The following is a 12,251-nucleotide window of genomic DNA, read 5'->3' as shown; positions in this document are numbered from 1 at the left end:
TGTAGTAAAATACTAGTGACTCTCTTTGTGGGTGGATCTCGTGTACAGCAAACTTGCTGAACAACATGGATAGTTCTGACAGATTCTCTGTTGCTTTTATCTGATTTTCTAGTAGGTGATTATATCGTTTGCAAATCAATTTTATTTTGACCCTTTCAATCTTTGCACAATCTATTTATTTCTCTTCCTTGTGGTATTGATCAAGCTCATTGTCGTCTTCTTTATACCTATGTTCTCATCATCATTGTTGTTGACTTCAGAACCCACCAGGACACTCCATTTACTCATGGCCTCTCAGCCCTCAGTCTCATCTCCAACCATGTTTTCAATCCATCTTCAGGCCCCTACCCAAGGCTTTATCTCTAAAAACACCCTTCTCCAGTTTAGTGAATTCAAGCCTGCCACCTCTGATGATCACCTCCTAGGCTTCTAGATCGTCCATTCATGTATCCCCAGTTCTCTCACTTTACAGAGACTTCAAAACCATTAACTGGATGAGTTTTTCACTATCCACTGACTCCTTTTTATGTTTGCTCTCCTTAATACCCAATTTATAGCAACAATCTAGCACATAATCACTGTCTTGCAAATTAGAATTCCTTCTCTATTCTCTGTCTCTTTCTTTCTTTCTTTTGGCAACACTGCTTGGCTTTTAGGATTTTCAGTTCCTTGACCAGGGGTTGCACCCAGGCCACAGTAGTGAAAGCCTGGAGTCCAAATCACTAGGCTACCAGGGAACTCCCCCTTTTCTCTCTTTTTAGCAAAATCCCAACCCTGGCTAATTCCAACCATCCATCTACTTTCTCCTCACACCCAGCTCTTTACTTAAAGGTTTCTAGAGCAAGAAATTCACAGTGATGCTGACTGGTGATACTTTAAATCAGTGGTTCTAGGCTGGGACCAGTTATGTTCATCTCATCACTGGGACATCTGGCAATCTCTGGAGACAATGATTTTTTTAAAATTTATTTTATTGAAGCATAGTTGATTTACAATGTTGTGTTAATTTCTGCTGTACAGCAGTGACTATATATATATATATATATATTCTTTTCCATTATGGTTTATGACAGGATATTGAATATGGTTTCCTGTGCTATACAATAGGACCTTGTTTATTCTGGAGACATTTTTGATTGTCACACTAGGGTGTGGGAGAGGATACTGGCATCAAATCAGTGGGGAAGTTCAGGGTGCTTTTAAATATCCTATAATGCACAGAACCATCCCATAACAAAGACTTATCTGGCCCCAAACACAATAGTGCTGAGGTGGAGCAATTCTACTTTAAGTTAATACAAATCTCAAAGGGACAATAGAAACAGGGTCATAGCACTTTTTGTTCCCTATGCCTATAATATGCCTTTCTGGGTGGCTCATTATTTAAGTCCCTTCCTAGGTAGGTCTCCCTGACCTTACTCTGGAATGGACCCAACCTCATCACATTACCCTATTTTATTGCCTTGAAAACATGGTCCATTTTATGTCTTTATTGCCTGCTTCCTCCCTCTAGAATCTAAGTTACCTGAATGAAGCGTCCTCTTTTTCTTTTTCGACGGCACAGAATGCCATGCAGAACTTCCTCAACCAGAGATTGAACCTGTGCCCCCTGCACTGGAAGCACTGAATCTTAACCACTGGCCCACCAGAAATTCTGCAGTGTCCTCTAGTTTACAGCTGTAGCCCCAGTGTCAAGCATGGTGCTTGGTACATTGTACAGGGTCTCAGAAAATATTTGTCAAATCAGTAGATGAAAATCATGTTAATTTGCAATTTAGTCATTTATTCATCAACTATTTATTAGGGATAAAATCCAGACACATCTCTTGGAACTTATAGTATAGTGGGGAGACTGACATTGACTAAATAATCACACAAAGTGAGTAGCTTTCAGTCATGATAAGAACCTTGAAAGTACAGTACAGGTAGCAGTGAGAATATTCAGCAAGGTGCTCTGACTCAGTCCGGGGTGGGGTGCTCAGGCCAGGCCTCCCAGAAGTCATATTTGAGCTGATAGTTAAGGATGAGTCGGTTAGCTGGGTAGAAGGAAGGTTGAGTGGGGGTAGATGAGAAGAGCACCCAGGCATAGAGAACAGAGAGCAGAGGCCCTTTGGTGGGAAGGAACACAGTATAGTTCAGGAAGTGTGGCTGAAGCATGGAGTCTCATAAACCATAGTGTAACATTTATTTGCAAATCCACTGGAGCAATAGGAGCCAAAGAATGCCATTGGAAGTTTTAAGGATTTTAAACAGGAAGCGATAAAAGTTTATTAATGAAACAAATTTGTTTCTAGAAAACAGATTTTAGAAGGACAAGCAAGGAAGCAAAGAGATTGGTTTGGAGGAGGTTGCAGTGTCCAGGCAAGAGGTGATGGTGGCTTGGCCTGAGATGGTCTCACTGAGCTTGGAGAGGAGCTGGATATATTTAACTAACAAGAAATGTGGATTATTAGAGCTGGAAATCACCTTACCAAAATACAAAACTCATCATTAATCAAAGGTAGAAAAATAAAATGCATAATAAAGACTTCCTTAAAGTCTGCATTTTACAGAAAATGCAGAAAAACAGGTTAATTAGGACTATGAAGGGCCCATTAATATTTTTATTGAATAAAAGAAAGACCGAGAAATATTTGAGAAGGAGGAGCAAAGATGGGAAATATGAGAGACATGAGGTTAAAAAATTAAATGAAAGAGACAGAGTAAGAAAGGTGTGTGAGCCTGAGAGTTGTCAGGTTGGAGAGGGAAAGATTGGAAGGAAACCGGACCATGAGGGAGCAGGGATGTGCTCTCGGGTAGATGCAAAGAAAGGCTACTGGGTGATGCTGGGCTCCAAGGGGGCTGGAGATGGGGTACAAAGGTAGACTAAAAGATGAGGAGTAAAATAGGAAGCGGAAAGGACAGGAAAGGGAGATGATAACAGAGGAGGGAGGGAGGAATGGGTAAGTGGGGGATGCTTGGTGGGATGGGGCAGAACTCAGGGAGAGTGACAGAAGAAACCTGAGGGTGAGGTGGAGGTCTGAGGACTGAATCAAAGGCCACATTAGAGCCAGATGTTCCGGAGGACTGCACGGTGAGAAGGCGGGAGAGGGCACACAGACAGGCAGGTCCAGGCTCCGGATGAGGGTGAGAAACTAGTGCAGGGCTGGGGGAGGAGGAAGAGGGAAAGGTGGAGGGCCGGCTGGAAAAACTCCAAGGGAAGAGAATGGTGGGTGTGGCCAAGACTCTGACCCAGGCCTTACCCTGCTCCCTCCCTTCGCTCGTTTCTGGCCTCAGTGGTTTCTTCTTTCTGCAGCAAGGACACTTGAGGCGGGATGGGACAGTGACAGCGGGGCGGGGGCGGGGCGGGGGGTGCCAAGGGCCCCGCCATTAAGTCACGTCCAGCGGAGATCGGAATAGGGGGCGGAGAAGATGGGTGCTGGGGTACCGCTCCTGGAAGCCAGGTGTCTGGTGAAGGCGACAGCGGTGAGGCGGGGTTGGGCCCTAGGCGGTGGCTCTGGCGGTGGAGACTCTAATTAGGCGGCTGAAGTGGGCAGTTCTGAGGGGTCCCCGGAAGGTGGGGTCAGCGACGAAAGGAAACTGAAGAGAAAAAGAGTAGAACATAGGGTGGGGGCGAAAGTAGGGCGGGATAAAGAGCGAGCGCACAGAGTAGAAGCCGAGAGTCTCTGCGGGAGGGAAGGCGAAGCCAGGGCTAGCCTGGGGCATCTCTCCCGCTCAGCCTCCGCCGCGTTCCTGGCGCACCTATCTGGGAGCGGGGAAGGGACGTCCTTGCGCCCGAGGGACCTTCAGTCCTAGGGGCTTCCGCAGAACTCGGGACTCCGGAGAAGACTCCACCTCCCCCCTCCAGCGGTCCAAGCCCAGCAAGTGAAGAGGCGTGACATGGGGCTCAGGTTTCTTCCTCCTCACCTGAGCCAGGAGGGGTGGGGGCAAGGACTTCCGGCTCAGGTGAGTGTCCCTTCGGTGACGTCAGGTCACCCTCGGCCGCCCCTCGGTCCCTCCCCGCCTCGCGCTCCCGGTGCCCGCGGGGGCGCGCCCCCCGACGCCCTACTTATACTCAGGTGCGCAGCACCTGTCCGCCCGCACCTGCCCGATCACCGCTGAGCGACCTCTAGTTCGCACAGCAGCCTCGGGCCGACAGCCCAGGATACTCTGGGGACTTCCAGCACCCGGAGGCCGCGCCCGTACGGCCCCTCCACCTTTTGTTTGGGAACAGTCGCCGAGCGCCCGAGGGAACCGCCAGGCCTTCGCGGATCGCTTTTGTCGGTCACCAGTCCTGTTCCCTCTGCGGTGAGACTCTCGCCTCGCCGGAGGGGTCGGTTTGTGTTTACTCCGGGGACCAGATTTGCAAGCAGTCGACCAACTTCTTTTTCGCCTCTTTGGGTAACTTAAAAACTCGCCCTCCCGGCGCCCCCCGTCTATTCTGAAGGCGGAAATGGCCAATTCGGGCCTGCAGCTGCTGGGCTTTTCCATGGCTCTGCTGGGCTGGGTGGGCCTGGTGGCATGCACCGCCATCCCGCAGTGGCAGATGAGCTCGTACGCTGGCGACAATATCATCACCGCCCAGGCCATGTACAAGGGGCTGTGGATGGACTGCGTCACGCAGAGCACCGGCATGATGAGCTGCAAAATGTACGACTCGGTGCTCTCCCTGCCGGGTAAGACCGCGGGACCGACGGGGCGGACGCTCCAGAGCCGGGGTCGCGGCGGGGGCTGGGGGCGCGCCTCGAGGCCCCAGGGCCCGACGCGCTGGGTTGCCGGGTAGCGCGGCTGGAGAGGAGTAAGCGGTAGGGCCGAGGTCCTGGGACTGCACGTGAGCGGGTCCGGCTGAGCCCCTTTTCGCCCGCGGACGGGCCTAGTCTCCTGGCCGAGCGGCCAGCGGCCCAAGCCGCTCCCGGTAAGCTGAATCCTGGGGCGCGGCCTTCCCCTACCCCTACCCCGTGGAGGCCAAGGTCTTCGCCATCTCCCGCCCTTTTTTCGGACAAAAGGCGGCGCGGGCTGGAGGCCGCGGGGTTGGGTTAGGGGCCGCTGGGTCGAACCAAGGGCCGAGGAGCCGCGTCTCCTGGGCCGCCGCCTGCGGCTTCTAATCTTATCGGCGATTAGCCGAAGCCACAAACCGTGGCCTCGATAGTGGGGTCAGAGCTGAGAAGAGAGCCGGGGCTGCGGGCGGCGCCGGGGCCGCAGCCACCGCTACCGGGGCTCAGGTCACCACCTCTGTTTTCCTTCGACGTCCCCTTTCACCCTTCCCCCTCCGCGGGGGCAGTTTCATCGAAACCCTGGCGCCCCGGGCGGGCGGATCCTAGAGCCGAGAGGGCGGGGCAGAGCGGGAAGGCCGCGGAGTCGGGAGGGGGCGGGATCCACCAGCTCCAGCCCGGGACTCGGGGACTCGGGGTCTGAAGCGGTCCGAGGGCCGCCCCCGTCATTTCCAACAAGGACGGCATCCTTACCCCTTTTTCGCAGCGGCCTTGCAGGCCACTCGAGCCCTAATGGTGGTCTCCCTGGTGCTGGGCTTCCTGGCCACATTCGTGGCCACAATGGGAATGAAGTGTACAAACTGTGGAGGAGACGACAAAGTGAAGAAGGCCCGGATAGCCATGACGGGAGGCATCATTTTCATCTTGGCAGGTGAGCCACAGGTCCAAGGTGGGGACAAGGGCTCTCTTAACCATCCTGAAGGGGTAAGTGTGGACACAGTGCGGGTTTGGGGGGTGGCTCACAGTACCTGAATCCTCACATTTTCTCCAGGTCTTGCTGCCTTGATAGCTTGCTCCTGGTACGGCCATCAGATTGTCTCAGATTTCTATAACCCATTGGTCCCCATGAATGTTAAGTAAGTATGAGAGCCCTATCTCCTTAAGGGGTCTGGGGTTGGGAGAGGCAGGCCAGGGTTCGTGACTGCAATTCCTTCTCTCCACAGGTATGAATTTGGTCCTGCCATCTTCATTGGCTGGGCAGGGTCTGCTCTGGTCCTCCTGGGAGGTGCGCTGCTCTCTTGCTCCTGTCCTGGGAGTGAGAGCAAAGCTGGATACCGTGCGCCTCGCTCCTACCCTAAGCCCAACTCTGCCAAAGAGTATGTGTGAGTTGGGACGCCCCTGCCCCAACCTGGCAGCCTACAGGCGCCTCCTCATCAAAGGACCTGGGGCAGAGAGCTCAGCTTGTGGGCAGGGTGCCAAGCAAAAGCCTTCGGTCACTCTAGCCCAGCACACCGTGTACAGTCTCCTGGGGGGTTGGGCGGGGGGGGGGGGGGGGGGGGGACAAAAAGGGGAGGGTGTGCTTTTTGTACAGTAATAAAAATATGTTTTGGAAAGTAGGCTTTTTTTCCATCTCCTTCAGGGCATCTGCAACGACTCAGGTGCTTGGCTTCCCTCATCCACTCCCAACCTCCAGTCCTGTCCACTTGCGACTCTTGCTTAAATAGCAACCAAAGAACTTTTGCTTTTAATAAAATATAAAAGATTTTATTAGGCTTGGGGGGAGGTGGTGTTCCTATCCTGTCACTTTCTCTTATGCCTCCAGCTCACTTTCTTCTCACTGGAAGATGCTCCCTGGCTCATGGGTCACAGGGCAGGGCCTCCATAGAAACAGGGAACAAAGATGGAGCAGAGACAGGCTAATGCCAACACACACAATTGAAGGACGGTTACGGGCCCATAGTCTTCCTCTTCCCCTCCTACTGCAGTCTAGTCAAATCTCCTAGACAGTCAAACATCTAGGTCATCGTCTGGGTCTTCTTGATCCAGGTCATCATAAGCATCTGGCTCATAGAAGATGTGGCTGGTAGCCTGGCCCAGCCCAGGGCGCAGTAGAGCCTGCTGTCTGAGGAGAGATAAGGGGAGAATTGGTGCTGGGGAGGGTGGGTAATGGGTCATGTCTGGACACCCTCTTTCTGAGTGACAGTCACTCCCTCTCTGGCTTCCATGTCTTCTTGGTCTAAATCCCTTTGTCTGACCTTGTGTAGCACCAACTGGTATAGGGATGGATACTCTTAGACAGCTCTTGCAACACCCTAAGTTCTTAGCAGCTTTAGGGCAAGGATACTGTGTAGTCTTGCTTCACCCACCCACATGCTGGGCACAGAACAAGTGTCTACTAAGCCCTTATTAACCTGCCTCTGGCATACCATCTAGCTTCCTGCCCTCCCACTGCTGCTACCTGGAGATAGGGCCACTTCCCTGGGGTCTGGTCTGGCTCAGCCCAGGTCCAGATTACTTTGGGGACATCAGTGGAGCTGGGACCCAAGGCTCCAATGGAGAGAAAAGAGACATCAAGGCCCTTTGACACTGCTAGGGTTTGGGTGGGTAAAGAGCCACTCCCCAGACCTGACTCTGGAGGTGGACTTCACCCCCTATAAAGTTGAAAAAGTTAATCAACAACCTGCTGTTGCCCAACCTCTTAGGCCCAATGCTGGGCTCAACGCAGGGACCTGGGCACTGAGGCCCCAACCTTACTTTTCTGAGCTGAACTGGAAGGGCAGAGTCAGGCTGTCTTTGGCTTCTCTCTCCTTCTTGGACAGATGAAGGTTAAAAGTCAAATGAGTAGTGGGGTCCACCTGTAGGTACAGAAGAAGCTGCTGCTCTGTGCCATCCCTGGAATCCCTGACCCCACGCCCCCAATGTCTGCAGTTTTTATCCCCTTCTCCTTTATCCAGACCCCAAATTCCATCCCCTTGTTCCCGCCCTGCCTCTCTTAGGTACCGAGGGAGTATGAAGATCTGAGGGGGGCTGGGATTCCAGCAGTGGCTCCACTTGGAGCTCCAAGCTGAAGTCAGGAAGGATGGAGAACCACTGAGTCTGGGGAGAAATAAGAAGAGGGTTAACGAAGTTTTTTCTATCTTACTGAGCAAACCAGAGAACCAGGAGCTGCCACTCCAGCTCCTAGCCACCTATCTGGCTTCTTCCAGCTCGTGCGTTCCACCTCTCAGCCCCTCAAACCTCTCCACAGGGACCACTTTTTGCTTTTTCTCCTCTTCCATTTCCTGGAAGGCAGTGTCTTTTGTTGGTTAAACTTACAGGATGTGAGCTTTCCAGGCTACAAAATAGGGATAATAAAACAATCTACCTCACAAGGCCTCTCACAAAGAAGATAAAATGGGGGAAATGCTACGATGAGGGCCCAGGGAAGTGCTCCAACACATCATCTGTTTTACTGCTCTCCCTCTCTGTCTGACCCCAACCTCCAGTCCCCTGCTTCTCCTAACCTGGAGGGTGGGGCGCTGTCTCGGCCTCCGATAGAGGATGTGAGCCGATGCCTGGCCCATTGTACCGCTCAGGGTCACCTCTGTCTGAGCAAGGCTGCTCAACGCTCCCAAGGGGCCTGGGCCGTGAAGCTCTTCATGCAGCAGGCCCAGCACACGCACCTGCTCACCTGGGAGGGTATCACCTGTAGAGGGACAAGAAATGTGGTGTACTAAGGGCAGTAGGGAGCATTCCAGGGATGCTTGGGATCAAACAGTGAAGAGGAAAAAAAAGGCCCACATCAGAGGCCCACATCTTCTCAGAACTCTGCCCAGATCCTGACTGACCTCAGTCAGTTTCACCACCCTGCTCTGACTTCTGTCAGGCCTCACCTTAATACACATTCTTATTCCAGCATATATCGAACCAAGGCACTGCTCTGACCTCAATCCTCAGGAGCGCCCCAAGGCCTCCAGGAAGGAACTCAACACTTTCAATGTTTGTTCTCCACTTGCTTTCAGCCTCATCTCTTGTACACTGAACTACCTGCAGTGTCTGGAACTTGCCAAAAATCCCAGTCGGTGCCTTAGATCCCCTCCCATCTTCCCTCTCTTTTTAGCTGCGTTTAGTGTAACGCTCTACACTAGAGACTTGCATTTTTAGGTTGAACTGTATGAAATTCCTAACATCTGATCATATCTGACCTATAAAAACAACAGTAAGTGGTTTATCCTAATACTATAAACTCCATCCTCCCTTGACTTTTACAGAGGAAACTGAAGCACTGTCAGACCAAACACCTGTGTACTGAGCTGGGTATCTGACTCTAAAGCCCATCCTAGGACCCATTGTACTTTAGGGCTACTCCCAGAGCTATCAGCTGGACAAATTGGCCTGGCTGACCCTTTGCTCTTCAAGACATTCCTTCCTTAAGGTACTCTGTACACGTTCCTTTATCATCACAGTCCTTATCAGACTATTCAGTAAATTGCTTGTTTACTAGTCTGTACCCTTTATGGGACTTTGAGCTCCTGGAAGGCAAGGACCCAACACAGTGTATGTATATATTTAACATTTGTTGAATGAATGAATGAGAGGAAAAAAAAAAAAAAACCCACAAACTTGGAAAAGAAAAAAAGAGTGATTGATAGCATTATGAAACAATCAAGAAATAGAATAAAGATGAAGTGATGGAAGAAGTCCCAACTGGAGATCCCTGATATGTTTCTTGTTAGGGTGGAAAGGGGCACATGGTTGGCAGGGTGAATATATGAGGGGAAGAAACAAATGAGGAGCCTCACCAGGGCAGGAGTCCTGACGGCTCAGAGCATGCAGGGTCTGGCAGAGTATGGGGCAGGGAAGGTGATGCAGCAACCAGCTGAGGGAATCAAGAGCAATGGTGGCAGGGCCAGAACCTGTCCTCTTGTCCAGGGCCCTTAAGGCTTCCAGGGGCCCGCCAGGAAGGGCTTTCCCAGGTTTTGACCAGCTGAGAGGGTCTCTGAAGAGATCATGGTAAACCAGCCTATAAACAGAAAATAAAAGGCATGATTATACTGCTCCCCTGCTCCCGCCATCTCCAACTTTGGCTTCTGATCTTTGTGGTTCTGTTTCCTTGATTTTCACTAATATTTTAAACATCAGTGAAAAGGTGTTTTTTTAAAAACTGAAAAGTAGAATATAGTGATTGACAGCACAGACTTTGGTGTCAAACAGTCCTGAGCTCCAAGCTTGGTTCTACTTGCCCAAAGTCACCTAATACATTACTTCATCTAAGACTCAGTTTCTTCACTTATAAAACAGGAATACCAACCTTCTGACATTTAGCACAGTGCTTGACAAGTAGTAAACACTTGATAAATGTTAACTATCATCATTATCAAATATTTCCTGAGTGGTGCCTAAAATTTATCATTCTCTGAATGGATCAAGAGGAAGGCGAGGACCTGAGACATGGTTCCTGTCTGTGGAACAGCTTAGAGAAGATCAAGAACCAAGTCTTGTCATACTAACTACAGACAGAATAACAATTCAGGAAAAGAAACTGGCATGGACTAGAAATCCTGGGAAAGCTTCACAGTGGCAGAACTTGTTCCCAGACACCTCCTTTGTATCTTCTGCCTCTCTTAAGAATGTCATCTTTACAGCATCATGTCTACTCTAACATTTGATACAAAACTTGGGCAGGTGTAAACTACCATTATCCAGCTAACTATGCAGACCAGGAAATAATTTTTCTTAACCAGCCAACATAGGTTCAGGGACCTCCTGATCTGGATACTTTCCTCTGCCCCACATCAGTCTGTAAGTCCTGGAAGGTGTACCTGCTGACATCCTTTTACATTTGTCCCAAACTCTCCACCCTGCCTTAAGCCAGGACTGTCTCCTTCTACCATTCTCTGAGATTTCATTGGAATACAAATCCTGTCTACTTCAATCACTGCGCTAATCTAGCACAGTTCCTGGTTCACAACTAGCTCTTAACCAGCACTTCTACATCTGAGAGAACCTGCATTTTTGCAAAACCCTTCCCACTTGGGTCTCCCTAAGTCCAGGCCCGGCCCCCCCCACCCCCCGCCTCCAGCCCAACCCATTCTCCACAGTGTGGTCTTTCTAACAGGTGTGATGTTATCACTCTCGCATCTCCCATGAACAGGTATGGCTTCCATGTTGTTGTTTAGTCACTAAGTGGTGTCCGACTCCTTTGTGACTCCATGGACTGTAGCCCACCATGCTCCTCTGTCCACGGGATTTCCAGGCAGGAGTACTAGAGTGGGCTGCCATTTCCTTCTCCAGGGGATCTTCCCGACCGAGGGATTGGACCACGGCTTCTGCCACATCTCCTGGACAGTAGGCAGAGTCGTTACCTCTGAGCCACCAGGGAAGCCGAATGCCTTCCATATCTCCCCAATTATGCATAAATTGTTCCTTCTGCTCTTGGGGAAAATCCCTATGTAGCCTGCAGTTAGTGCTGACGTACGTTGATCACTAGACTCTGATTAACTCAAAAGGCAAAACGTGTTTATTCTTATTCTCCAGGGCAGTCTCTAATGCTAGCCTGTACTGTCGGCCTTTTATTACTCTATTCCTTTCATCTTCTGTAGTCCCTGTTTTGGATTCTCCAGATACTACTCTTCATCATTCCACGTACTAATTCCTACCTTCTTTGAAAGACCCATTTCCATTCAATGAATTGTCGACTAGGCTTTAAGCTTCTCTGGTGGCTCAGATGGTAAAGAACTGACCTGAAAGCAGGAGACCTGGGTTCGATCCCTGGGTGGGGAAGATCCTCTGGAGAAGTGAATGGCAACCCACTCCAGTATTCTTGTCTGGGAAAATCCCATGGACAGAGGAGCTTGGGCTACAGTCCACGGGGTCGCAAAGGGTCGGACACGACTGGGCAACTGACACTTTCACACTACTACATATCAGGTTTTTTCCCTGTTGCTGGAACGGAAATTCCTCAGCAACATTAGTCGCAATCCAATTAAATTTTTTCCAATTTGTACTTACCGGTTGTTGATACTGGAGTCAAAACCTTCACGAAACTCTTCTTCGCTCACTTCACAGCCCAGGACGTGGACTTGCTCCCCACTGAGGCAGAGATGAGGGGGACTGTCAGAGTGGGACCCAGGCTCCCTTATCGGATGGAACGGCGAGACGCTGCGGGATACTCACCACAACGCAGATTTCTTGACAAGCGCCTTCAGGAGACTACGCCCCTCCCACTCCACGGAGTCTGGAAAGAGCGAATAACAAACAGCCTGAGAATACTGAGGTTTTCGCATTCACGAAGTAGTCGAGACCTCCATCCCTGGCTTGTGACCTATGGCCCTTCCTCTCCACTTCCGCCCTTTGAACCCTGTTCCGAAGCGCCTGTGCCTTCGACCCTCACCCCGAAGCAGCACCAGGCCACCAAGAGCCAACAGCGACTCCAACATTCCCAAAATGCGTCCCGTCCCTCTTCGGACGCCCTCTGATGGCGTCACTGCCTATTGCCCCGCCCCCTCCACATGAACGGGGCGGGGCATCCACGATCCCTCCCACCACTAAGACCTGGTATAGTCTGGAGTGAGAGATGAT

General features: G+C 50.9%; 2 protein-coding genes across 2 annotated transcripts; one reads left to right on the top strand and one right to left on the bottom strand.

Annotated features, from left to right (window-relative positions):
• The first annotated feature begins 3,344 nt into the window (after positions 1-3,344).
• Positions 3,345-6,232, top strand: CLDN7 (claudin 7). The gene is made up of 5 exons (XM_019981187.2): positions 3,345-3,465; positions 3,719-4,655; positions 5,458-5,622; positions 5,743-5,827; positions 5,915-6,232. Exons 2-5 carry the CDS (start codon positions 4,433-4,435, stop codon positions 6,075-6,077), a joined length of 636 nt encoding a protein of 211 aa, XP_019836746.1. The 5' UTR covers positions 3,345-3,465; positions 3,719-4,432; the 3' UTR covers positions 6,078-6,232.
• Positions 6,233-6,427: 195 nt separating this feature from the next.
• Positions 6,428-12,217, bottom strand: ELP5 (elongator acetyltransferase complex subunit 5). The gene is made up of 8 exons (XM_019981185.2): positions 12,064-12,217; positions 11,847-11,907; positions 11,682-11,762; positions 9,473-9,693; positions 8,195-8,376; positions 7,692-7,787; positions 7,446-7,546; positions 6,428-6,813 (listed from the first exon to the last, which is right to left on the bottom strand). Exons 1-8 carry the CDS (start codon positions 12,107-12,109, stop codon positions 6,699-6,701), a joined length of 903 nt encoding a protein of 300 aa, XP_019836744.2. The 5' UTR covers positions 12,110-12,217; the 3' UTR covers positions 6,428-6,698.
• Between the last annotated feature and the right edge of the window lie 34 nt (positions 12,218-12,251).

This window comes from Bos indicus, chromosome 19, assembly GCF_029378745.1.
Source record: "Bos indicus isolate NIAB-ARS_2022 breed Sahiwal x Tharparkar chromosome 19, NIAB-ARS_B.indTharparkar_mat_pri_1.0, whole genome shotgun sequence".
NCBI classification, from domain to species: Eukaryota; Metazoa; Chordata; class Mammalia; order Artiodactyla; family Bovidae; genus Bos; species Bos indicus.
The sequence above is the reverse complement of the archived record's forward strand: the minus strand, read 5'-3'. Positions and strand labels throughout refer to the sequence as shown.

Bases quoted from the DNA above. Each gene is read 5' to 3' on its own strand.
- CLDN7 (XM_019981187.2), top strand. From the start codon at position 4,433: ATGGCCAATTCGGGCCTGCAGCTGCTGGGCTTTTCCATGGCTCTGCTG. The intron at 4,656-5,457 runs GTAAGACCGCGG...CCTTTTTCGCAG, and splicing joins CTCGGTGCTCTCCCTGCCGG to CGGCCTTGCAGGCCACTCGA. The intron at 5,623-5,742 runs GTGAGCCACAGG...CATTTTCTCCAG, and splicing joins CATCATTTTCATCTTGGCAG to GTCTTGCTGCCTTGATAGCT.
- ELP5 (XM_019981185.2), bottom strand. From the start codon at position 12,109: ATGTTGGAGTCGCTGTTGGCTCTTGGTGGCCTGGTGCTGCTTCGGG. The intron at 11,763-11,846 runs GTGAGTATCCCG...TCTCTGCCTCAG, and splicing joins GTCAAGAAATCTGCGTTGTG to TGGGGAGCAAGTCCACGTCC. The intron at 9,694-11,681 runs GTAAGTACAAAT...TTCTGTTTATAG, and splicing joins GACTCCAGTATCAACAACCG to GCTGGTTTACCATGATCTCT.